This window comes from Euleptes europaea, chromosome 7 (genome assembly GCF_029931775.1).
Source record: "Euleptes europaea isolate rEulEur1 chromosome 7, rEulEur1.hap1, whole genome shotgun sequence".
Lineage (NCBI taxonomy): Eukaryota > Metazoa > Chordata > Lepidosauria > Squamata > Sphaerodactylidae > Euleptes > Euleptes europaea.
Genome location: NC_079318.1, coordinates 82,980,357 through 83,006,902, shown reverse-complemented (window position 1 = coordinate 83,006,902; position 26,546 = coordinate 82,980,357). Strand labels below are relative to the sequence as shown.

The 26,546-nt window shown below is 47.2% G+C and overlaps 1 protein-coding gene across 2 annotated transcripts in view; it reads right to left on the bottom strand.

The window, feature by feature from the left end:
• The window catches only part of PIAS3 (protein inhibitor of activated STAT 3), a 48,842-nt gene that overhangs the window by 7,241 nt on the left and 15,055 nt on the right, over window positions 1-26,546 (bottom strand). For both annotated transcript variants that reach the window (XM_056852470.1, XM_056852469.1), the window contains 11 exons: window positions 22,565-23,030; window positions 14,337-14,421; window positions 13,568-13,618; window positions 12,321-12,411; window positions 10,737-10,871; window positions 9,187-9,292; window positions 6,650-6,723; window positions 4,937-5,097; window positions 2,758-2,894; window positions 1,731-1,902; window positions 623-756 (listed from right to left, as the gene is read on the bottom strand). In XM_056852470.1, the coding sequence (XP_056708448.1) occupies window positions 623-756; window positions 1,731-1,902; window positions 2,758-2,894; window positions 4,937-5,097; window positions 6,650-6,723; window positions 9,187-9,292; window positions 10,737-10,871; window positions 12,321-12,411; window positions 13,568-13,618; window positions 14,337-14,421; window positions 22,565-23,030 (1,612 nt within the window). The remainder of the gene's footprint in view (window positions 1-622; window positions 757-1,730; window positions 1,903-2,757; window positions 2,895-4,936; window positions 5,098-6,649; window positions 6,724-9,186; window positions 9,293-10,736; window positions 10,872-12,320; window positions 12,412-13,567; window positions 13,619-14,336; window positions 14,422-22,564; window positions 23,031-26,546) is intronic.

Below are 26,546 nucleotides of genomic sequence, written 5' to 3'. Positions count from 1 at the left end.
CAGGCAATGATTCAACAGCATTTAAAAGCAAGGCGATTGTGAGAAGCACAAAAGACGCCTCTTGATATTCCCTTTGTTTAAAACGGGTGGGGAACGTCAGGCCCGGGGGCCGTTTAAGGACCGCGAAATCATTTGGTCTGGCCCTTTGTGGGTCCTGGTAGATCTCTAGCTCAGAAGGATCTAAGACTGGCGATTCACCCCCTCCCGCGGACAGGAACAGCCTCTATTCAAGGCAGATGTGAGTTTGTTTTGCTGAGAAAAGGAACCTTTTCCCCCCTTGCAGAAGAGTCGTTAGCTATGGAGCTAATCAGGAGGGCGAGTGCACCACCGGTTGGATGCCTGCCTGCTTGCCCATGTGGGGGGGGGTGTCATCTGGGGCAGCTGCAGCTGCTTGCTTGGGGCTTGGTCGGCTAATTTTTATGTTGATAATTTTGTATGGCTGCGAATGATGTTATTAATATCCAAATGGCCCTTGGCGGAAAAAAGGCTCCCCACCCTTGGTTTTAAAGGTCACAGAATCATTCCACACCACAGAGATCTGCAATGCTTTGGTTTAAGGGACAAGTATCTAGTCCCTAGAGACTAGACTGACCCTCAGGCTGAGAAAGGAAGAGAAAATTACCTTGCATATCTGAAGGGACCTGGTAAGAAGGGTGGTAGTCGGGGATCGGAAGGCTGGATAGGTAATCGCTGCCGACGGCTGCCATCGGGGGGCTCCGCAGGACTGAGGATGGTTGGTGGTCAGCGCTTAAAACCCTGTAACGAAAGGTACAGATAATTCAATCCACACAAGGGTAATTTAGGCTGCTTCCACACAGAAGTTTTACTTCGTTCTGAGTCTAAACTGGTGCAGATTTGGGGGGAGGGAATCTTCACAGCATCTTCTCCTAATAATCCACTTCTCACATCTTCACTTGTTTTTCCTCAAGTCAAACTTTGTTCGGTATGATATTTTAGGGGTAAAATGCAGTCTTAAGTGCCTTCACACACCACGGGGCCAGGGAAGGCATATTTTTGTAGGTCCTGCCCATGACACCACAGTTTGCCTTGCCTTAACTACCCCCCCTTTTTGCCAATAGATAGCTTTAACAACCCCCACTGATAATTGACAAATCGCTGGAACTCACTGCTATAGTTCAGTGATTCTCACTCAGTGGCTTGGAAGTCATCTCTGGCTCTTTGGCATGCCACAGGTGCCTCTTTTGAGCACCATCCTCTCCCCCAATGTGGCACCCACCCATGTTTCAGGAAAAGTGGGCGAAGCCCTTACCCACTGCGGACTGTGATTGGCAGGTGGTTCCCACCTTGAAAACAACTGCTACTAGAGGAACAGGTAAGCTGTGAGGTTCCCCAAGGGGCACGCCTCACGCCAGGGATGGAAGGAAATGTGGTTCTTTGGTTGATGGTAACTCCGAAGGCCCCTCTCTGGGCGCTGCAGAATGAGTACCACTGCTACAGTTCGTCGTTTGTTTTTTTAAGTCCTAAAAGCCCTCTGGTGCCATGGGGCAGGAAATGGTGACGGGGGGCGGGGGAGAGGGTGCACGGCAAGCAAAGCGCAAGGAAAACAACTGTGCGGGTGCTGTGCTGCGGCTGCAAATGCCTCTGCACTCGCAGCAGCAGTGGAAGGAACAGGTGTGGTTGCAGCCCGAGAAGGACCTCTCGGCTGTGACCTGAAACCTGAGCAGAGCCAGAAACGGAAGGCCCGAATGAAGACGAAGCGGCTCCCCTACCCCTTGGGTCCCGCTGCAGACGGAATGGCTGCCGTGGTGACGGGGCACTGCTTCTTCGCCGGGGGCTCCTCCTCGTCGGAGGAACTGTCTAGTGTGAGGTCAATGACCTCCACTTTCTTCTTGCTTTCGGCGAGCTGCTTCCCATCGGGGCCCACCAGGTACAGGGAATTTGCTGCCGAGAGAGGGAAAGGGAGGAGGGTCAGGGCAGGATTCAGGCAAGACAAGAAGGCGCCTCTTTTCAGTGCTGCACGAGAGCTCCCTGACATTCTGTGGTTGATGGAGACGCCTGCGGCAGCCATTCTATGGTTGTGCCAACCACCATGTCTCAAAATCCCAAAGGTGCCTGCAGGCTGAAAAGGACTGGGGAACCTGATTTATTGGAGATAAAACTCCCAGAGCTCGAGGGAAAGTTTATTTAAAAAAACGGCACTTAACACACACACACACAGGCTTCCCAACTGCCCAGGGCCAGTGGGAGATTCTCCAGCCCCCAGCTCCAATCTCCTGCCTTCAAGAAACTGAACAAAGGGAGGGGAAAATGGCCCCCATAGTATTCTTTACCACAGAGATTTGGGGGAAATTCCTAGAATGTCCCCTAGAAATGATATCACATCCTCTCAAAACTCCATTCTCCCCAGGCCCTGCCCCCACAAACTTATGGCGCCAGCCTGGGCATCACTGAACGTATTTTCCTCACTGGATCTTCGCGCTTTCTCAAAAACCCATCTGATTGGATAAAAGAATGCGGAAATGACGAGGAAACCCACAGAAAGATAACAAATGGAAAAATGAGGACCAAGGGAAGCTCAGACAAAAAAAAGTTGCAGGTCGCCATCCAAATCATGAGGAAACCTCTGTTGTGAAAAAAGCCTTAATGTACACTGGAAATTCTCTAGGGAAGGATGGCACCACTTCCACGGTTCTTTCCAGCTCCCGTGCTCTGCTGGTGACACTGCTGTAAGGTTCAAACCAAAAGAGCAGCGGCTGCCAATCACTTGCGGGAAACGCATGCCCTGGCTCCTCTTACCTTCCACCCCGTTGTAAGCCGACGGCTGGCAAACCTCCTGGTTTTCTTTCTTGGGCTTCATAGGGCACCAGGAGCCATCTTCCATGAACTGGATCTCATCACAGTCTGTGACAGAGTTGAGGATTTCCATGAACAAACTGGAGGAAACAAAACAAAAACCGTCTGAAACTGGAAAAACCGTCCAAGATCCTTTAAAAAAAATAAAAAAGGTGTTGGGGAGATCTGGCGGGGAAGAAGAAGAGGCCGGCAGACGATGGCAGAAGTTTTAAAACACTTCTGCATTCAAGGAATCATTCCCCCCATTCTGATTTGCCTGCCACGTTGCAGAGAACTCTTGAGGGGTGTTCAAGTCACAAACAGCACTAGCCTGGCCCTCTTGGACTCAGCGTCAACTCTGCTCACGATCAGGGTGGTTCGAGAACGGGAGGCTCTTTTCTGCCTTCTGTGCTCAGACTTAACAGAAGGAACCGAGATTCTGATCTGCACCACTGAAGAGCAAAGGGGCAGCCGCTCAGTGGCCTTAAAACTTTCTGCTGGTACAGGGGATGTTTTGGGTGAACACTGATAGTCGGGGGGGGGGGGGGCAGAAGCGAGGGAATTTGTGGATTCATTCTTGAGAAGAGGCCTGAGAGTAAAGGGCCTGTTTTCAAGCAGAAGGCTGAGCCAGAAACTGAAGCTTGGAGGGACCTCCTCCTCCTCCTCCGAAGGGGGCATCGATCACTGGCTCCGCCTTTAGACTCATGATGGGTTAAACAGGGGTCCTCAGTGTTGTAGAGCCCGTGGGCCGTTTTGGAATGGTGAGAATCAGGACCGCCACAAGATGTCTGCCTTTTGGGTACTAGGGCCAGTCGTAAAACATTGGGGGCTCCAAGCCAAGCACCCACCTAGGATGGAGGCAGCTTTTTCCTAAAGCTCCCAGCACCCACAAAAGGGAGGGCTTCCTGGGTTCTTCTGAAGGACTTCCTGCTCCAATTAGACAGAAGAAAGCCAAGACTGGTTTCTTTTCTTTGGGAAACAAATGTTTGGGAGAGAAGCAGGTGCCAGGAAACCCATGGGCGGGCATCATGGCATACATGGGCATCGCTTTGCAGTTTCGTCTCCTGTTGAAGGAACTCTGATAACCAGCGTTAGCAAACTAGACATTTCTTTGTCTGAGTCTTTGCAAAGTCGCTGCCAGTCAAAGCAGACACTGGTGAGCTAGAAAAGAGACCGATGGCCCAGTTCAATGTTGCATGCGTTTGGTTATGGTAGGGAAAACTGTCTTCCAGGGATGTTTCTCTGCCATTACTGGGGAGCCCCAGGCTCAGTTTATTGTTACAGTCATAGACCAGCACAGGGGAGCCCCAGGCTGAAACCACTAGGATAAGGTGCATGAATGCTTATATTGATGCTAATATTCCCCTCCCTAGCCAATAAGGCTGCTGTTCTCCTAAGGCATTACCAAGAGGGCTGCATGGGTTCTGGAATTCCATACAAGAACAGAATTCAAAACTCCAGCTTGTATTTTAAAATTTCCCCTAAGTCCAATTCCACACCAAGACAAATTGTGCATTTGTGAATAAATAAATTATGGAAAGTATGCAAACAAACACATGAAGCTGCCTTATAGTGAGTCAGACCACCAGCAGAGGTCTTTCCCTTCATCTGCTTCTTGGTCCTTTTTTAACTGGAGGTGCCAGGCATTGAACCTAGGACCTTCTGCATGCAAAGCAAATGCTCTAACGCTGAGCTACGCCCCCCCCCCCCCACTCTGAACGAACACTTGACTTCTGTGCCAAATTCCTTCTGTTTCCAATAGTCACTGTGCTGGGCACAGAAGCTCCATTTCCAGATCAGTGAAATCTTGTTCAATATCCCACATACGGGACCACCCCCTCCACCCTGAGGTGCAGGGGTATGCGGCAGTTTAGGAAAGCTGCAGATGTTCCGAAACCAGTTCTGTGCGGGTCCAGGTCTTGTGTAAGTGAAAGCACAGAGGGGGCAAAGGGAAATTTCATTAGTTCAATCTGCATAATTTATATAGGTCAAGCTTCTCCCAGTGCCTCTTTATGGCATGGAGTAAGCACAGAGACAACGCTAAAGCCTACAACCTCCCACAGGCAAAGAGTATTGTGGGAATGCAAAGGTTTGGTCTGCAGCAGGCTAGGAAGTTGGAACTCCATGATGCCTCCACAATTACCCGTCAATGATCAAGGCCTCGTAGGGGGCCTTCTTGTCACAAACGGGGCAGGTCCACGTTGGCTTCTTCTCGTTCATCTGAAGATAAAGGGCCGCGTCAAAGCACTGGAGGTGAGTGCAGGTGTATGCTCGACAAGGAACAACCAGCCTCATCTTGCCCAGCTGGAAGGAAGAAGAAGAAGAGTTGGTCTTTATAGGACAACTTTCTCTACCTTTTAAGGAGGATCAAGTCTCCTTCCCTTCCTCTCCAACAGACACCTTGTGAGGGGCTGAGAGAGTTCTGCGCAACAGAGGCATTTCTAGGACCACCCCCTGTGCCTGTCTCCTGCAGCGCAGGCTGCATCAAAGGGTCCTGGGGGGGGCCTTCCTAACTCCTGTGTGGTGATATCACCACCCACATACAGGCACAAGCTGCATCGCCTTTGCGAGTGCAGAAGAGCCCAGTGAACGCTGGGCCCTGGGATCCAAGATGGGATTGTGTTTTCTGGGCAAGGGGGCTCCTTCTCCATTTGACCCAAGTCTCTTGACCTAGCTCAGTTCCACACGGCCTGCAAGACAGAGATGTTCTGCCAGGCCTACGGTTGAAGGCAGCAGTGGTTTTCCATCATGACCAGCCTCCCTGCGCCATCCGCCTATTCTGCCTTCTACCTGGCTATGACGGCACAGGTTAAAGGAATCATTAGGCTTTCTAGCTTCATTGATTTGTTAAAACGTATTTCTGATTTTAACATGATTTATTTATTGCATGGGGTTGCATTTTAACTGATGTAAGCCACCCTGAGGGGCCTCCCATGGCGCAGAGTGGTAAGCTGCAGTACTGCAGTCAAAAGCTCTGCTGACGACTTGAGTTCGATCCCGACAGGAGTCAGTTTCAGGTAGCCGGCTCAAGGTTGACTCAGCCTTCTATCCTTCCGAGGTCAGTAAAATGAGTACCCAGCTTGCTGAGGGTAAAGGGAAGATGACTGGGGAAGGCACTGGCAAACCAGCCCGTAAATATAGTCTGCCTAGGAAACGTTGGGATGTGACGTCTCCCCATGGGTCAGGAATGACCCGGTGCTTGCACAGGGGACTACCTTTACCTTTAAGCCATCCTGAGCACGGCCTTGGTTGGGATACGGCGGGTTAAAAATCTAACTAAACTAAACTATTGCATAGGCTGTATAAGAGACATCTGGCAAGCCCTCTATGCCCAGCCAGTCAAGGGTCAGGGATAGAATCATATTTTCAGGGCAATGGAGACGCTTCTGGAACTGCCCCGGACGTGTGTGTTGTAATCATGGACTGCGTCAAGGAGAGCCTGGTGCATCCTTACTCCCATGTGATGATGCTGTTGTCCATGTATTAATAACAACTGTGTACTGTCAAATCGCAATCAACTCATGGTGACCCTAGGGCCATGGGGTTTTCAAGGCAAGAGATGAGCAGAGGTGGTAATGCTACTGCCCTCCTCTGCATGGCAACCCCAGTCTTCCTTGTTAGTTTCCCATTCAAGTACCAACCGTGCCTGACCCTGCTTAGCTTCCAAGCTCTGACAAGATCAATATTCCACACTCTTGCTCCAATGCATCCAATGTGGTGGCTTAATTTTTCAAGGCATGCTTCAGATGCCCTCTTGTGGGCAGCAGCACCATCACAGGATTGATGAACTCCATTTTTATGCTCTGAACTTCCACCAGTGAGAGACAAAAAGGGGCAACCCAAGCTACAAACGTACCGGGCACATGAGAGAAACGCGTAAACTTGTCGTTGCAATCTCACTGTCGGGATCAGCCGTCAACTTTTCTTTGACTGCAGGGAGGAGAAACAGAATAGGTCACTCAGGATTAAGAAGTACATCATGTTCTTTACCTAGAAACCCATGCGTGGTGTAGTGATTAAGAGGACCATATTATTAAGCCATATTGCAAATGAGGGAGTGGGGCTGAGAGTAAGGTTTGCCAAAAGTCACCTCCACTAAGACTCGTTATACATATAGTACAAGTGGATCTCATGTCGTAGACCAGGGTTACCAATCCCAGGTGATTATCTAAACTGTCCTTGCTTTAGTGCCAAGCCTCTAAACCCGGCCTTCCTTCTTATTGTCTAGTTTATGTTGAGGGGCCTTTGCAAGCATGCAGAAGGTCCCAAGTTCAAGACCCGGCATCTCCAGTTAAACACTGCCAGGAAAGAACTCAGAGCCTCTTCCAGTCACAAGAGACAGCGGCAGCCTCCTTTGGCCTGGGGGATGTGGCTGTTGCAAGCATTTCTCCTCAACGCATGGATGGAGGGAGTGAAGGGAGAATGGGACAGGGGAGGACAGGGCTGCAACAGGGAGCCTATTCCTTCCCCACCATACAAACAACTACAGGCTCCTCAAGTTCAACCTTTGTCCAGACTGACACTTGTCATCTCAGTATTCCATTCACATCACCTGAACGTAGAAGTCTGGAAGCAGTTAGTTGGGACTAGGGTCATGCAAAAAACCCAAAAAAACGGTAAATTTCGGGTTTGGGTTTATTGGGGGCGATTTTTTTGGTAAACCCGGAATAAGCCAAATACCCATACTGGTAAAGGGGTATTTCGGCTTTATTTCCAGGTTTACAAAAAAAAAATCCGGGCCCATTATAGTCTATGGGGATTTTTTTCGAAGCTCCTGTGGGGGCATTTTTGGAGGTAGAGTCACCAAATTTGCAGCAAGGCATATTGATATACCTGAACCAAAAAGAAACCCAAAATTAGCCATGACTCCTTAGAAATTACATGACTTCTTAGACACCGAAGTTAGACACTGAAGTTTGGTGAATGTTGGGACGGGGGGTCCAATTTTATGGCCCTGCAAAGGGGTCACCCCCTATCCTCCAGGCATTTGCAAGCTGAGCTGTCCACTGGTTTTCAGGTTCAGAAGTCCAGCGCTGCCAAGGAATGGCGGAAAGAGCTGATTGGTGGCTGGCACCTCAAAGTCTGAGGGCTCCCTTTGTTATCTGGGGCACATAGTATGATGTCCACGCAAATTAGCTTCCAAACTAAGGAAAACGGCTTAAATGCAAGAAAAATAAGGCAGGGAAAGCATTTCTTTTGGTGGCAAATGACAGCCTGTGAACAGTCCTTTATTATAGTCATCAAAAATCTGATTTCAAGAGATGATCATGGTGCAGGGAAATGAAGCCTCTACCCAGGGTGACGTTCAATTTGAGAGCAGGTTTTCGGGGGGGGGGGGGGAATATCTGAGCCAGCTGAACTCATGACCAAGGCAGCTCTTGTGAAGGAGACTGCTCATCCGCTAGGGTTGCCAGGTCCCTCTTCGCCACCGGCGGGAGGTTTTTGGGGCAGGGCCTGAGGAGGGAGTGGTTTGGGGAGGGGAGGGACTTCAATGCCATAGAGTCCAATTGCCAAAGCGGCCATTTTCTCCAGGTGAACTGATCTCTATCGGCTGGATATCAGTTGTAATAACAGGAGATCTCCAGCTAGTACCTGGAGGTTGGCAACCCTATCATCCACATGGGTGAGGAGTCTTCTTCAGAAGCCCAATAAGTAGCTGTAGAAGTGGCCTTTTTTTAGTTGGAGGATATACCCCTCCAGACAGGACTGGGTGAGCCCCGTCTTTTAAAATGTCCCTTCCAGACTAGTTTGGTCTGACCAAGCTAGCTCCGATTACATGACCCCTACCTCAAAAGGATCTCAACTATGGGGCCCTAACAAAACCAGTCAAAGGTAGAAAAATGGGAGAAAACCCAGAGCTGTGCATCTGAGCAAAGGTAAATAGCCAAACCCCCCCAAAAGCCAAATATCTATTCGGCTTTTTCGGGAATCGAATATTCGGCTTCGGGCAGATTCCCAGGTTTGGGTATTCGGTCGACCCGAAACCCAAATATTGTTGAAATGGCTAATTTTGGGTATATTTTCAGTTTTATATCAATATGTACAACCCTAGTTGGGACATTCCCAGAACAAGGAAGCAAAAAAGAACAAGGAGAGCATACAGAGGACCACGAGGCTATCAGCTGATTATCAAATGGCATTGCCTCTAAACCTCAAAAATGGAGGGAATAGGAGAGTGGTTCTTAGTACATGCTCAGCAGCTTAATCTTCTGTATTGTTCCTTCACATATTCCCCCTTGGCTTACCCATTCAGCTCTGGTGGAATTGGTAATAGAAATCTTGTGACTTCATCTGGCTGTAGATCCCATTGGTCATGCCAGATCCTTTCCCACCCCCCTCCAAACACATCAGCCAGACTGATAAAGGTTAACATTCAAGCAACTTAAAACTCACTCAGGGCTCGTGAGTGGTCCGGGTTTCGGATGCCCTTAGCCCTCAGCTTCTGTAGCAACGTCACAGACGTCAATTGTTTCACCAAGTAAACAGACAGTGAATAGTTCTAGGGAGAAGAAAGCCAATATTATAGTTGTATGGAGGAAAAGTCTCTACAGGCTAAGCTGCAGCTCCCACCTGTCAGTAACAATTCTCTCCTTCCAACTATTGACTGAGCTGCTGTGATGTCATGGAATGTTCACTAATATAGAGTTGCTGAAGCCAAAAAAATAAATTGCAGGAAACTGACTGTCAGTGCAATTGTAGTGAGGGAGTCAGTTTGGTGGATGAAGAAGATCTCATATAGAGCTAATGAAGGTCTGAGGAAAAGGAGGCAGGCAGGGAGAGGGGGAAAAGGGAGAGTGATGACAGCAGAAAAAGGATTTCAAGTGCAGAGAAGCTGCGGAAATGGATGCGCCTTCGATCCAATAAAACAAATGTTTATGGTCGTGAAGTATTTGTGTACATTACTGACTATGAAAAAATATAATAGGGGGCCAACTTTCAGTCACAGGAACACGGAATTCTGGGTTTGAATACCAGAGATTCACATTGAGATCACCATAAACCCTCAGGGCTTATCTGTATGGTCTTTACCCATCAGTTCTGGCTCCGTGCTGCTTCGGTTTATCCCCCAATTTCCGCACACATTTCTGTACCTTTAGGATTCACTTCAGGGGTTTTTTTTTGTTATTCCACAGTGGTTTTTTTCTGGTTCTTTTGAAACCACTTTTACCCTGATCTTTTTCTGGAAGCCAATTCTGAGTCAGCTTTTTCCTCATACGTAATGACTTTGTCAGGTTTTATGATCCCACCCACCCACCCCCTCCAGCCCACTTTTCAATGACTGGATTGCCATCATCGTCAAACCACTCCCTCTCCTCCCCTGCCCTGAAGATGGCTTCAGTTTTTGTTTTTTAAAGCAGTAAAACATCAATATATTGATATAGTGTGGTAATGACAGTTGAAGCAGGTACTCTGAATTCCCAGGTTTCACTTTTTTAAAAGTCTCTAACCCCTTCCCTTGCAGGGATATACCTTTTCCCCTTTATCACCATGAGCAAAGGAGCTACAGACTTCGTTTCAGCCAGTCTCTGAATTCCCAGCTTTCATTAAAAAAAAAAAAAAAAGATCATTACAACACAATACATCAATATTTTAGGGATTTTTTAAAAAGAAAAAAAGGGGTGCTGTGACACCACCAATGATATGCACCCTTCACTGAAAATCCTGATTATTTAAGGCATATGGCAGAATAAATGGACTCCACAACAGTGAAAATGCACAGGGAGGGCAGATGTGTGGAAGAACCATGCTCAAACTGATTCCAATGCTTTAGGATTGACTGCCAAGAAAATCAGAAGTAAGTCGAGCGTGCGGAAAAGGTCTCAGTAGACACACATATACACCACCCTTGTTAGGATGGGACAGAAAACATGGTAATTCTGTGCAAACAAGAAGGGGAAAAAATCTTCACAAGTGCAAGGTTTGCCACACCCTGCCGCTCTTACCCGGCCAAACTCAGAGGACCAGTTCACCACAATACTATTGGGGACTGTTGCAGAAAGCCGCACCAGAGGGGTGATGTTGATAGGTCGGCTCGGTCGCTTGGGCTCTGCGCCGTTTTTTGTAGGAGGAAGATAACCCTGTGAAGGCACAAGAGAACATCCGAACCGAAGGCCATTAGCCGACCTTTCAATTTTATCTGCCAACCAGACTGTATCTCCCCTCTTGGGAGTGCTGAAGCTCTGTCATTCGGATCAACACTCTCATAATTTGGCTACTGCACTGAGCTTCACATGGGGCTTCATTTGGAAACCACCTTCAATGAGTGCAAAACACTGCAGGCCCGTCACCTGTTAAATATCAGGGGGCAGAGGCATGCGCTGCTTTTGCTTGGCCAGATCCACAGGCTGCCAGGATGCTCCCTTTTCAGTTGCTGATCTCTTCTCTGCTGTTTCATTTGCCTTCATAAATGGCTGCTTGTTGCCGGTTTGTTTTAATTGAAAGCTTTTACATTCTTGTTTTATTTATTAAAATACTTATATCCCATTTGTCCTCACAGCTGAATGTAGCTTGCAAATCATAACAAAAACTATCCCCATTTAAAACCAAACAAAACCCCCAAATGACCCCCCCCACACCAAAAGGTACCTGCAGTTTGTGTGCATATGTGTGCCACCAAGTCACAGCTGACTTATGGCGACCCCGTAGGGATTTCAAGGCAAGAGACATACGGAGGTGGTTTGCCCTTGCCTGCCTCCACATGGGCTGAGAGAGTTCTGAGAGAACTGTGACAGGCCCAAGGTTACTTAGCAGGCCTCATATGGAAGAGTGGGGTATCGAACCCAGTTCTCCAGATTAGAATCTGTCACTCTTAACCACCACACCATACTGGCTCTCACCTGCAATTTATATCCCATTTAAAAAGGTAAAGGTCCTCTGTGCAAGCACCGGGTCATTCCTGACCCATGGTGTGACGTCACATCCTGACGTTTCCTAGGCAGACTTTGTTTATGGGGTGGTTTGCCAGTGCCTTCCCCAGTCATCTTCCCTTTACTCCCAGCAAGCTGGGTGCTCATTTTACCAACCTTGGAAGGATGGAAGGCTGAGTCAACCTTGAGCAGGCTACCTGAAACCTACATCCATCGGGATCGAACTCACATCCCATTTACATCCTATTAAAAGCCCTGGCAAATAAAATGATGCTAAAAAGATGGTATCCCTCCCACACACATTGATTTCAATGTTGTTGCCTTAAAATTGTATGAACCACGTTGGACAGAAGTTGTTTTGGAACAGAGGGATGTAAATATTTTGAACAAATATATAAATAATTATTTAAAGAGTTTTTTTTGTTTAAATAGATTTTGTGATGGTCATTTTAAAGCCCCCCCACCAGTTGTTATTTATTTGTCGCCCACCTATGTTCTGAACACCTCCTAGAAAAAGCAGCAAATAAATAAAAAACATTAACAACTTATGAAGTCAAAGCTGAACATACACAGAACTGAGAAGGACTCTGATCATGGAAAACGCACTGAAAATCAGGCCATTCAAGAGACCAGTGGTGGGGAGGGGGAGTATATACTCACTGGAAGGGGGCAAAGTTTCCCATTGACCTTCACAAATAAATTAGGAGGGAAGTAGTCCTCTTGCGGGCAGCTGGTTTCACACAAACAAAACCTGGGAAGGCAAAAGGGAGAGGCAAGCAAAAATGTGAAAAATAAAATAAAAAGGCATGCAAAATTGCACCCAAACTTTTCCTGCAGCAGTGACATCATCAGTCCTACTGGAATGCTTTATTAAGGAATGTTTATGCATGTGAGGGGGAAGAAGGCAGCATGGTATAGCTGAATCTCATCAGATCTTGGAAGGGTCGGTACTTGGATGGCAGACCACCAAGGAAGACTCTGCAGAGGAAGGCAATTGCAATCCACCCTCTGCTTCTCATCTGCCTTGGAAGGCCCTTGCTGGGGTCGCCGTCAGCTGCGACTTGACGGAACTTTACACACGCTGTACCATCAAGTGCTTTCAGGCTTAATGGCGACCCTATGAATTAATGACCTCCAAACTGTCCTATCACTGAGAGACCTGCTAATGGCTTCCTTTATTGAGAATCTCTCTCATGTTGGGTCTTCCTCTTTTCCAACAGCCTTCAACTCTGCCTAACATTATTGTCTTTCCCAGCGAGTCTAGCCATCTCATGATTTTTACGCCACCTTTCCAGCCAGCCAGGGTCCCCAAATAGTCTTAGATCAGTCATTCCAGCTTCTACAGAGAATTCAAGCTTGTTATTAAGTAAATGAAATGTGAGGAATGCATTCAAAGGAAGGGCTTCCAATACCCTTTGAAATTATTGTGCACATTCAGCAGCAGACGTCAAGGTTGCAGTACTTCAGCAGAAGAATTTCAAAGGAAGACGCTAGTGAGAAGCTGCAGAATTGAATTTGAATGCCGATCAAAGACAATAGAGACCAAAGATGCTATGGAAAGTTACTGTCCCTCCTCGCAGGGGAATATGAGCACTAATCATCCTGCTTTGTTAATTCATCAACAACCAGGTGTCTCCCATAAAAACACTCTGAGTGGATCCTTTATTCATTTATTGTGGATTTTGTCTTTGTCTGTCATCTACGCATTATGCCCTGGGAAAATGGGGTCTTCTGACCTCTCCTTATAACAATGCTTCTTACTCTTTGCATCTTTAGATACAAATCTGTCTGAATGGAGCTCTGGCTCATGAAAGCTGACGCCACGATAAATTAATCAGGTACTTCGAAGCAAAAGTATCACCTCCTCTCCAATGCATAAAAAAAAAAGACTGAAAGGTTTTGCTTACCTTAACTGAACCTGTACGGTGTAGTCGCATTTGGCACCAGGTAAGATATCTCTGGGGAGGGGGGGGGGGAGAAAAAAGAAGTCTTAAACTGGCTGGCCCAGCCAATCTACCTGCAATTACAGTTCTGGATCCGAAGGGTCTAGAGTATTGTGTAAGAAAAGGAAACCCTATCTGAAAACCTTTTTCTGCTTGGGTAAGGTGACTGACCAATGGGGTGGGGGGAAGAGACCAAGCTTGCATAAGATCTAGGCTTAGAGCCATTTTCCCCGTTTCTTCTTGCACAAAGCACTTCCACTGATGGGAGAGGAGGAAGGCATTTTTAATTCCCCACTCCTGCTACAACCCCCAACTTCAATCCCCAACATGCTCCACTTTCAGGGGGCACAGAAAATTGCAGCAGAAGGAAAGGAAGCGGGAAACACTCTGCCACTGTAATGAAGTTCTGCTTGTACGACACAGCATCCAAGGCCTAGGTCGGAACAGCTGTGTGCAGCTAGCAGAAAGGAGCTAAAAGCAGAGTAGGCAGAAATCAGAGACCGAACTGTCCTCAGCCACACTACTCGATCAGGGAAAAACCTACCTAAAGTTTCCGTGGGTAAGGGCAGCCTAGGTTCATGTGATTTGACTTGGCATGCTCTTTTCATGGCATCACTGCAAAGTAGTTTTGAGAAGGAAGGAAGGAAATAAAGGAAGGAAATAGAGGAAAGAGGAAAGGATAGCAGGAGAGAGAGAAAGAGAGAACTCCAAATGTAAAATAAATTCTCTTTACCGAGAGGTGAGTATCTGCTGCACCTGCTGTGGCGTCAGGACAAAAGAGTACTGGCCCTCCTCAAATCTCTGACTGTTCATGGAAACTGCAAAGAAAGAAAGTAAAAGATTGTCAGGCCCTTGCTGGATGCCTTCAGGGCCAAGCCAGATGTTCTGCTGAACACCAAGGAATCTCTTTATGTACATGACACTGTGAGGACCAGTGTAGTGTAGTGGCTAAAGCCTCAGTCAAGGCTCTGGGAGACTTGTGCTCGACTCTCCGTTCTGCCATGGAAGCTTGCTGGGTGACCTTGGGTCAGTTGCTCTCTTTCAGCCTCACTTACCTCACAGGGTTGTTCTGTGGATAAAAATTATGTGCACTGCACAAAGTCCTTTAGAAGATGGTCAGGATAAAACATGTACTAAATAATAGGAGCCCCGTGGCGCAGAGTTAAGCTGCAGTACTGCAGTCAAAAGCTCTGCTCATGACCTGAGTTTAATCCCAACGGAAGTTGGTTTCAGGTAGCCGGCTCAAGGCTGATTCAGCCTTCCATCCTTCCGAGGTTGGTGAAATGAGTACCCAGTTTGCTGGGGGTAAAGGGAAGATGACTGGGGAAGGCACTGGCAAAGCACCCCGCAAACAAAGTCTGCCTTGGAAACGTCAGGATGTGCCGTCACCCCATGGGTCAGGAATGACCCAGTGCTTGCACAGGGGACCATTACCTTTTTTAATAAGTAATATATTAAATTAACTTGTGCGGCAGCAACTCTGAGTTCTCAAGCAATGAATGATCTTTCCAGTCATCTCCATTTAATTCAACAGAAATTCAATGGGAAAATTATCTCCATGCCAGAAAAAGCTTCACGTTCTAAAAGCCTGTGTTTCAGGCTGTTGTTAAAGAACAGTAAAGGGGGAGGGGGAAAGCCTAGTGGGTACAAATTCTGCACTGGATTTTGTGCCTTGTATAAATGACACAACTGCAAAATAACTCCTTATTTTGCAAAAGTTATTCTGGTTTTATTAGTTATGGGACCCATTTTCCCTTGCAAATTCCACTCAGCCCTTCTCTCTTCTTTCTAACATTCCAGCACGTAAAAGCACTTTCGTGTCTCTCAGAGCAGCCAGAGAGCCCTGAAGCATGCTTTTGAAGAATGTCGTGGTCAGCAGGGACCAGGACACTGAACAGACAGAGCTCCCGGATGAGTTGGCAGCAGAGGCAGAGGCTGGGCCCTCTACCTCCTCGGAAGTTAGCAAATGGTCTCTGTCAAAGGCTGAAGCCCCCGCTCCTAGCATGAGTAATGAGGAGGAGAGACAGCTGCAGCTGGTAGAATCACCCCCGCCTGTAGCTAGGCTGAGGGAAAGACTACGCAAAGATTTAGACACCCGCCGCAGGAATGCACGGGAGTATAGGCGAACACAAGCCCTGAATACTGACAGGAGCCAGGCTAGGTAACTAGTGGGGCAAAGGAGTGCACCACCAGAGAACCATATATTCCAGGCTGTTGGGAGGTTTCTCTGTGGAAGCAACGATTCAGTTTCCGGACTGCTTCGCATCCACTTCGGCTTCTGACCCTTTCTCCAACCGGCTTGAATTCCTGGAACTCCGACCCTCTGCTTGATTCATGACTCTTCTTCAGGACACGTGTGGACTCCTGTTTTGATCGCCACTGACTCGACATTGGACCGCACGACTACCCAGCCTCCTAGCCCCGCCCGTGACCTGACAAAGAATGTCTCAGGACTCTGGATTTTGTGTTCAACACTGATTCTTATATGTGCTCTGGTAACTACAGAATCTAGACCATTCTGACTACACACAGGGTTGTGCATACAGGAGGTCCTCACCATTTGCGGGAGTTCCATTCCTGCAATCTCCATGAATGGCAAACTCGGTGAATACTGGGAGGCAGGGAAGGGGGAGGGAGATATCTCCTGCCTCCAGGGGTGGAATGGGAGGCTAAAGCAGCCCCGCTCCCTCTCCCCAGCACACCCCTCTCAAGAAGAAAGCCTGGCCCGGGTCAGTTGTGCAAGCCAGCCACCTCTGCTGCAGCATTGCTGAGCGAATTGTGCAGCGGTGGCCATCTTGCTTGCTCAGCCCAGGAAAGTTGTATGGCAAATGCTGTATGGCAAATGCCTTTTTAAACAGGGGGCCAGTTCACTGTCCCTCAAACATTGTTGGGGGCTGGACTATAGTTTGAAAAAAATATGAACAAATTCCTATTCACACTGCACATACTGCTCAGCAGTTACGCACAAGCTCACTCACTAGCAAACACACACACAAGCTCACTCACTAGCAAACACACACACACACAAGCCCACTCACTAGCAGGCACACACACAAGCTCTTTAATTAACAGGCATTTATAGTATTAAAGGTGAAGGTTTCCCCTACACCACGCTCACCTCTGCTGCGTAACAAAGATATAGTTAGTATTTTGCTCTGGCTGGGTTTTATAGCGCCAGGATTGCACTATTACAGGAACCGCCGGAACTGAAAGGGCACACAAAATCTCTCATGGTCATCTGACTACAAAACCCCACTGATGTCACCCAGCAAAGAGAAACCGGCTATTCTTTTCCTACAGAAGAAAAGTGGGCAACTGGCCATCCTGTGCCACCAGATGTGGCATATATGCCTGTCAACATATGTCAAAGTTATGCCTAGTCTGCAGTTTGCTAAACAGATCATACTGATCAGAGTGACAGCTAAGTCATGTGATGATGCTGGTCTGATCCAGTTTGTACAGCCAGGAATGGGGATTTCCAGAATGACTCATCTCAGGTGAACTGTGATTGGTCATGAATGTGTATATACGTCTGTATAGTGAATGTAAGTTACCTCTTGCTGAAATATATATGCTGGCGGAGCATGCTGTTGCTCAGAGCTGTGAATGATTAACAGCCAAAGGACTCTGTGTAGATATTGTAAATAAACTGTACATAGCAGAACTGCGTGGTGTGAAGTTGCTACCAGGTAAACTCCTGAAGTCCAGACAAGCTGTGCGCGACAATGCCTACCTCTCGTTGGGTACACTACCGATGCCCAGGGAAGGGGCCAGCTGCCTTAGGCTCAGTCCCCCCACTTAGGATTTCTGCAAAATCTTCGTTTCTGCAAAAGATGCTGTGCAGTTTTCAGCGAGACGCCAAGAAAGGAGGATGGGGGGGGGGGAAGAAGAGAGGTAAAATTAGGACCGATTTAAAAAGGGAGAGGGAAAATAAGGATAAAAAAAGAGGTAAATTTAGGAGGGGAAGTGGGAAAGGTCAGTTTGAAGGAGAGGGCTGCAGGGCGGGTCACTAGTCTTGCAGGAGGTTGGCTTGATGCTTCCTGGGCATGCTGCTATATGGGGCTTATTTATTTTAAAGAAATTCTATCTCAGTGCGATCCTAGGGCCGCTCTCTAAATGCACATTTTCCTCAGCCAAATCCTCAAAAGTCAAAAATAAGCCCCTGTGCAGAGTTTTTGCGAATTCAGATGGGGGAAAATGTTTACGCGTGGAAGGTTTTGCCTTGGATTTGCCGCTCTCTAGATGCACATGTCCCCTATCTGAATTCTCAGAACTCTGCATGGGGCTTATTTTTGGCCATTTATGGACGGGAGTTTTTGCCCCTCTCTAGAAGCACATTTTTCCCAACTGAATGCTCAAAGTTCAACAATAAGCAGCCCCCCAATGCAGAGTTTGGAGAATGCAAGATGGGGAAAATGTGCCTCTAGAGAGCGGCAAATTCAAGGCAAAACCTCCCGTGCATAATTGGCCAAATTCAGCTTAGACAGGAGCAACTCCGGACAGGAGGCGGCAGGCTAAGCTCTACCGGGAGTCAATGCGGTTTACTCCTGAGTAGGCGCACTCGGGACCAGGCGAAGGAGGCTAGATGGAGGGGAAGGGGGGGGGGAAAGAGAGGCAGGTGGGTTGCCCCAGAGGCGAGCTGTTGCCCCCCTTACAGGCTTGAGGTCCGGGTCGGCTGCCTCCGGCTTCTTCCCAAACCACCGGCAGCGGCTGCAATTGGCGGCAGCCTCCTCAGCTCCCTCTTTTGGAGGGCTGGACGAAGGCAGGCAGGCAGGCAGGCAGGCAGGTAGGGAGAGGGAAAGGAGGAGGAGACGGTGACGGCCGCCTCAGGTCACAAGATGGCGCCCAAGTGGAGCCAGTCGGAGGCCATCCCCGCGTGGAGGGCCGCTTCGAACTACCACTCCCGGCATGCAGCGGGAGGGGGAACGGGCTTTCTCCCCCTCCTGTTTCCATCCAGAGGCAGGCCGCGCTGCATCATGGGGCTCGTAGTTCCTGGTGGGGAGGCGTGGCGCTGGTTTTGGGCCCGGCCTGAGGGGCTGGGTTCAGGCCCCTGAGGGGCCGGCCCGCAGGCCATAGTTTGAGGACCCCTGCTGTAGAGGATGTTCCTGTGTGATCATTGAGGGAGGGCGCTGCACAACTCACCTAGCATGCATGCTTCCTTCATGCATGGGCACAGTACTGACAAGCTAGAGATCATGGGAGGCAGGAGGTGGGGCCAACATGTTCATGCCCACTCTCCCAAAATACAGAAGGGTCATGTGCTCATGGAGAGCTGCATCACATGGTCAGGCTGCAGACCATGAATGTACGAAATAATTAGCTGCAAATGTGAAATGGTGAGGACCTGTGATTCGGCCGTAGTCAGTACAGAAGTGCTTAACTATCCAAACAAGGGAAGGTAAACCAGCGTCCACTGATGTGCTGTGTGTCTTCTAGTACTTGGGATTCTTGCAAAAAAATACTGAACTAGGTGGACCTTGGTCTGATCTTGCATGGTGCTTTTATGCTCCTAAGCAAGAGTGCAGACCCAGGAACACCTAACAGAGTGTTTTTCCATATTCTGTTTCCTTACTTGTAAGTTCCTGGTTTTGAGTGGGGTGGGTGTTCAGTTCTGCATGTGTTTTTCTCCCTCTAGTGGTCAATTCAATATCAAACAAGTTTATATCCAGAGTAAAAACCTGCAGTTTAAATCTGCAGGAAGATATACTGGATTTAAATTTGTGTTATATAGAATCGACCACTAGAGGGAGCAAAACATGGGCAGAACTAAAAAAAAACTCTGAGGAAAAAGGAATTTAGAAGCAAGGAAAGTGAGAATGAGGAAAATCCCAGAGATTAGTTACACCCAACTGCTTTATGTATGCACTCTTTCATATTTATTTTTAAATGAAGTTTCTAGTCCTTATGCCTGTGAAGATATTTAGTGATTTAAAAGATTCCTATGCTTCAGTTCTCCAAGTAGGGCACCCAAGGAGGCCCTCAAAGGGACCATGAATATAATAAGCTATACAATGAAAACAGTATCATATGTCTAGCATTAGGTTGCCAATTGCTTTGAGGGAAAAAGAAGTCCTGTTCCTTTAAGAGAGGCTTAATAGGATATTCTTTACCAAGTCTTACCATGCTATTTTCCCTCCATGGTATGGAAAGCTTCAGCTGTCAATTACCACACATTAAGCCTCTTTTAAAGGGCCAGGATGTTTTTCTCCTGGCCTGTTGGCAACCCTGGTTCAGAAGCATGAGGGTAATATTGGCTGAGAGGAGAGTGGCTGTGTAAGCGTCCCCATTGTCTGGAAGGGGTGTGTTCCTGGCCTAGTTGTTTGCCCCTCCCCAAAACTAGCAAGACAAAAATGAATCATGGTAAAGAGAGAAAAAATGCAGAATCTTTCACACAAATGTATGCAATTCATATAGAGCACTGAATGTTTAAGTGTGAAATGCACATAGCTTAAAACAGAGGGCTGCGTGACTTAGAACAAAGTTTGGGCTAGATTTCCCGCAGCTGCAGTCAGATTTTTTCTTCATGGCGACACGGAAACAGATCTTTCTCTCCCTATACCCAAGAATCTGAAGAATGCAAGACTGCAAAGCCCAGGGCACAGCAGTCCAGCGGCACCTTAAAGACTAACAGGGATCCAAGCAACTCTTCCTGCCCCCCTTGAAGGGGTCTTTGCTAGCTGAGGCCTCCAAGAACAATTATTTATTTTTCAAACTTATAACCCGCCCTCCCCAACAAGCAAGCTCAGGGCGGGTAACATCATTTGAAAGCATAGAATAACATTCAATAATACATAAAACCATTAGTAAAACCAAACCATAAAACTCTAAAAACCCCAACATGATGGCGCACTAGTTCCCAAGTATACCGTTAGTTTACATGCCTGGGAGAAAGAGGCAGAAAGAGGACAGTGGCTTCATCTCTCATTTGTTTTCCCCACTGCCTGCAAAAGACCTGGAAGCCTTGCAAGAAAACTTGGAAAAAAAGAAACCGATCCTTGAAACAGCAGCTCAGTTCAGGCATCATACTGAGCCAGGGTTAAGCTTTGCTTTACGTTTACCAACCCCCCTCCCCAGTTGACAAACAAGGGAATGTGATCTAGAAAGAGTGGTTGGAATAGAATCATGGAGTTGGAAGGGACCACCAGGGTCACTTCTAAACCATCTTTCCACCTAATTCAGGGTCCCCAAGTTTGCAAATGTTAAAACATCTCAAACATTAAAAAGCATTTAAAATACAGGTTGAGTATCCCTTATCCGGACATCTGATATCCAGACTGATCGGAAAACTGGACCTTTTGAGCCGGCCTGCAGGATTACAGGCCCTCAGCAGGGACACTGAAGGTTCAATGTACACAAAATTATTTAAAATAATGTTTAAAATTATATTCAGGCTATGTGTATAAAATATATGTAAACACTAATGAATGTTGTGTTTAAGACTTGGGTCCCATCCCCATGATATCTCATTATCTATATACAAAAATTCCAAAATATTCCAAAATACAGAAAGATCCGAAATATGGACCCCTTCTGTCCCAAGCAGTCTGGATAAGGAATACTCAACCTGTACAAACATAAATATTTAAAACAATTAAACAGATAATATAAATATATACACATAAAATGCAAACACTTAAAACAATTAAACAACAGATAATATAAACACATAAAAATGCAAAGATATAAACACTTAAAAACCCACAAACAGGAAGGATGGTTCATAAGAGTTAGTAAGAAGTCCCAACTCTTGAGAATTAAGTTAATGCTCAACTTTCAACTACTGTGACTTCAAGAAATACTAGCCTGCCCTAATTAAACATTGTTTAGGTTAAGTACCAAATGTAGGGTGAAAGGACTGCAGGGTTTCACTTTTTCTTTGTATCACTTTCTCTTTGTATCTTTGCTCAGCCTGATGCTTAGTTGTTTTACTTTTGTTTATTAAACTTTCCTATACCCTCAGTGCTCTAAGTCGGATCTCTGTAAACACACCATACCTATTCTGTCTTGAAATCTGAAGTGTGGAAATGGGGAGCGGCAGCAGGTAAACATGCCATCACTGGAGTGTGACAGCTCAAAACTGCAAAAGTGCTATCCGCTGACCTTGCTCTTGCACCCAAGAGTGAAGGAGGAGATGTGGCAACTAGGTGGAGACTATAAATGGCAACGCAGGTAGAATGTTGGATGTGCAAATCCGTCTGGCAGGAGATACACTAGTGGCAGCAGTTACTACCCACTTTGTCTTTGGTACCACCCCCACCCCCAGAGAGAAGAAGAAGAAGAGTTGGTTTTTATTCCCGGCTTTTCTCTACCTTTAAGGAGTCTCAAAGCGTCTTACAATCGCCTTCCCTTCCCCTTCCCCACAACAGGCACCTTGTGAGGTAGGTGGGGCTGAGAGAGTTTGGAGAGAACTGTGACTGGCCCAAGGTCACCCAGCAGGCTTCATGTGGAGGAGTGGAGAAACAAACCTCGTACTCCAGATTAGAGTCCACTGTTCATGTGGAGGTGTGGGGAATCAAACCCAGTTCTCCAGATTAGAGTCTGCCACTCTTAACCATTACGCCAGGTTGAAAGGGTGTGGTGTTGGGAACTCCCAGGGACCCAAAGGGAACAGGGGCTGTCGAGTCAGTTCCTTCACACCTTCCAAATAAACAAATAGATCATCAAGAGAGAGACTCTGAGCCTTGCTACAGGCCTCAGCCCCTCCTTTGAAAATGACTTCTCTACTCCTCTGAAATCTGAAAGAATGCTTCTGCTCTCTGGTCCCAGATTATGGACTAAATGATGCTCCTCCCAACAGTTCCAGCTAATATTTTTTTCTGAGACCAATAAACTTATGAGTCCCACAGAACTCTTTCTTTCTGCCTCCATCAAGCCAAAACTTCCAACTATGGCCAGCAAGGAAGAACAAATAAGCAAGGGAGAACACATTTTTAGAAGAGAGAAGCAGTTTAGCGGACTTACCTAACGTGGTAGGCTTGATGAGTTCATCATAGACGTCATAGAAGGGTAACCGCCTCATTTTGACGTCGGGATGGACCGGATGGATGGGGGGTGACAAGTGCGGAACGTCCGTCTCGTGTTTGGGTCCCAACATAGGCACCGGGGGCAACATGCCAGCCGGCACGGTGGAAGTCACCGACCCGCTGTTGTAGGGCAAGTGGCACATGGTGCCCTGAGTCAGCGCTGTGGCCGAGGGCAGCTGTCCAGCCTGGAGGTGGAGCATGGATAAGTCGGAGGGGGTCAGGATCTTCCGGGGGAACCGTCGCCGGTACAACTCCTTGATTTTCATCTGAACGGCCGGGCTGCAGCCGGACTTCAGCAGCTGCAGGGCCTTGGTGAGCAACTCATGCTTCCGTCCGCTCTTGTTCCTGCCCGCGAAACCCAGAAGCACCTGCAGCTCCGACACTCTAAAGCTCATAACCATGTGCTAAAAGGAGGAGGAGAAAAGACGTTAGGAATTTGTGGGTTTGGAGAGGCGGCCCCCCAAAGCCAAGGCCAGGGCAACCGTAGCATTTCTGGCATTCAAAGCAGAAGCCTTTTGGCAACGAACCTCCCCACCACACACACACCACTTTATAATTAATGGATAATCAACACCCACTCCCTGATTCTGTGGTCATACCCATTAACACAAAAATCAGAATCCTCATTTCAACACCACGATTAAGAGTTTGAGGGAAACCTTCCAAACAGGAAAGGCTGAAAGAGTTTGGGTCTTTAAAAGGGGATGACTGAAGGGGATCTATAACGTAACAGAATGGTTCTGAAGGCGTTTTTACCAAGGGAGCAGGACTGTACCCTATGGCCCTGCGTGTGGTATGTACTACTTGTTTACGGTATTATAATACTGCTCTTACTACATTGTTTTCTACTTTTGTAATCCCACCTTTTGCATTATTTCATGGGATCATAGAGTTCGAAGGGACCACCAGAGTCTAGTCCAACCCCCTGCACAATGCAGGAAATTCACAGCTACCTCCCCCCCACACCCCCAGTGACCCCTACTCCATGCCCTGAAGATGGCCAAGTTGCCCTCCCTCTCATGAGCTGCCTAAGGTCATAGGATCAGCATTGCTGACAGATGGCCATCTAGCCTCTGCTTAAAAACCTCCAGGGAAGGAGAGCTTACCACCTACCGAGGAAGCTTGTTCTACTGAGGAACCGCTCTGTTAGAAAAATCTTCCTATTTGACATACCACGGCTGATAGTTTTTTTGCATTGTTTTTAGCCCTTGTAATCCTAGTCGTACTGAGATGTCCCACTGTCTCTCTCGCTCTATTTGGCTACATTGTTTTACGCCGCATGATCCACCCTCTCAGTGAGAAAGGTGGGCTATGCACAAATTAAAAAAATAAAACGTTAACAACCTGATAGAGACCTATGAATGATGCAAAGAAAGAATTTTCTCTCCCTCGCTCACAACCCTAAAAATGGAAGGGTCGCACAATTACAATCACACCCCTAAAAACTGAAGGGTCACTGAGCTCATTTGCCGTCGTCGTTCGCAAAAAACATTGCTAGCCCTCAGACTTTCAGTGGTAGGCTCATGGCACTCCTAGGAAGAAAAAGAGGGGGCCGCACCAAAACAAAACGAAAGTAAAGGAACAATTAGTGCAAGGGAAATAATATTTTAATAAGTTCTGTAGCCCCAATGTGTGAGCTTCTTCAGGAGGAATCTTTTTCTATCCCAGCTTTACTGCTTGCATGGGACACTGAAGTAGAAAAAGACTGCCCTGGAAGAAGCTCATGCGAAACGCATTGGGGTTACAGAACTTGAGGTTACAGCACCTGGTTGGACGCTGTGTGAGCAGACTGCTGGACTTGATGGGCCTTGGTCTGATCCAGCAGGGCTGTTCTTATGTTCGTAACTTATCAAAATATTATTTCCCTTGCACCAATTGTTTCTTCGCTTTCATCATGGCACTCCTAGACATGAGAAGAAGCCCACGGGCTGAGTTCTAACACAGTCAGACTTGGGAAACATCACTAGAGGAAAAAAGTAGGGGGAAATTATGAAGATGGGGAGTGATTTGGTTCCTGAAGCTGGAAATATTGGGATAAATGGAAAGGAACTTAACGAAACAGGACTAAAACGATTTTTAACGGCAGCATGACTCAGCGGTTATAGTGGCAAACTAGGACCTGGGACTATCGGGGTCGAATCCCTGCTCTGCCACGCAGCCATGCCAAGTGACCTTGGACCCGCCACAATCTCTCAGCCTAACCTACCTCACAGGGTTGTTGTGAGCACAGGGTAGAGGAGGGGAGAATGAGCCACTTTGGGTCCCTGTTGGGAGGGGGGGAAGTAGGATATGGAACAAAATAATGAAGCAGTGTTTTAAAAATTACCTACCCTGCCTTCTTCAGAGTCTGGCTCAAGATGGTTGGGGAAAAATTAATGAAACAATAAATAGCATAATTTAAACTTTTATATTTGTAACAATTAATATAAATTAGAACTCTGTAAACTGAAACAGCAATTACTAATATCAGCATTAACAGTGTGTGTGTGGGGGTACAAAGCAAGAGGATAAAAATCTAGTTAAAAGCCTGGGTGAACAAAAATATTCTGGCCCGGGGGCTGAGAGACAGTGGCTTGCCTAAGGCCACAGAACGAACTTCAACAAGCGACAGAGGTCTCTTGGATCACAGCTTATTCTCTTAACCACTAATCTGTAACAGCTGACCCCAAATACAAGGGATTTGGTTTCCTGAGTGATGATGCAAAACATTACCTAGCACAGAAGCCCAGATAAGAAAGCCTCCCTCTGTGAGGCCTGATCCTAGTCATGTTTTACTCATTTGTAAGGTCAACTAGTTTTAACACAGTGCAGCAGGCTGCAGGGTTTGTGGGCTTTATGTGTATTTCTATGACTTGTTTTGCATTTGGGCACCCTGGGCTATTTTGGGTTAATGTAGACAGAGAGTGGTGGCCACATTATCACCTACGGGGACCTATCTTCCTCTTGAATCAGAATTCTGCTCCTGAGATAGATGTAATATAGTCAGCATTTTAAAGTACAACCGAGGGTTAGAATTGTTAGAAAAGCCATGCTGGATCAAACCAAGGTCCATCAAGTTCAGCAGTCTGTTCACACAGTGGCCAACCAGGTGCCTCTAAGAAGCCCCCAAACAAGACGACTGCAGCAGAACCATCCTGCCTGTGTTCCACAGCACCTAATATATTCAACATGCTCCTCTGGTCCTGGAGAGAATAGGTAAGCATCATGACTAGCATCTGTTTTAACTAGCCATTAACACCCCTCTCCTCCATGAACATGTCCACTCCCCTCTTAAATCCTTCCAAGTTGGCAGCCATCACTACATCCTGGGGCAGGGAGTTCCACAATTTAACTATGCATTGTGTGAAGAAATACTTCCTTTTATCTGTTTTGAATCTCTCACCCTCCAGCTTCAGCAGATGACCCCGCATTCTAGTATTATGAGAGGGAGAAAAGCTTCTCTCTGTCCACTCTCTCCAAACCATGCATAATTTTATAGACCTCTATCATGTCTCCCCTTAGCCCCCTTCTTTCCAAGCTGAACAGCCGTAAGCCTTTTCACCGCTCCTCATAGGGCAGTTGCTCTAGTCCCCTAATCATTTTGGTTGCTCTTTTCTGCACCTTCTCAAGGGTGGATAAGAAAGAATTTGCAGTGATCCCCCTCCCCTCAAATTCATTTTCTCCCCACTGCTTCCCCAAAAACCGTGTTTTCTATGCGGTTTCAAAACTTTGGAAAATTTTCTCTCTCCTGCCTCCCCAGCACTGATGCCAGCTTCAGGGGAAGGCCTTGGACTCTCTGGCCTGTTTGCTGGCACTCCAGGGTAGGGTTGCTAGTCTCCGGGTGGTCATAGGAAGAAAAAAAAAAGGACTTGTGCTGTACCACTAATGAACACATGAAGCTGCCTTATACTGAATCAGACCCTTGGTCCATCGAAGCCAGT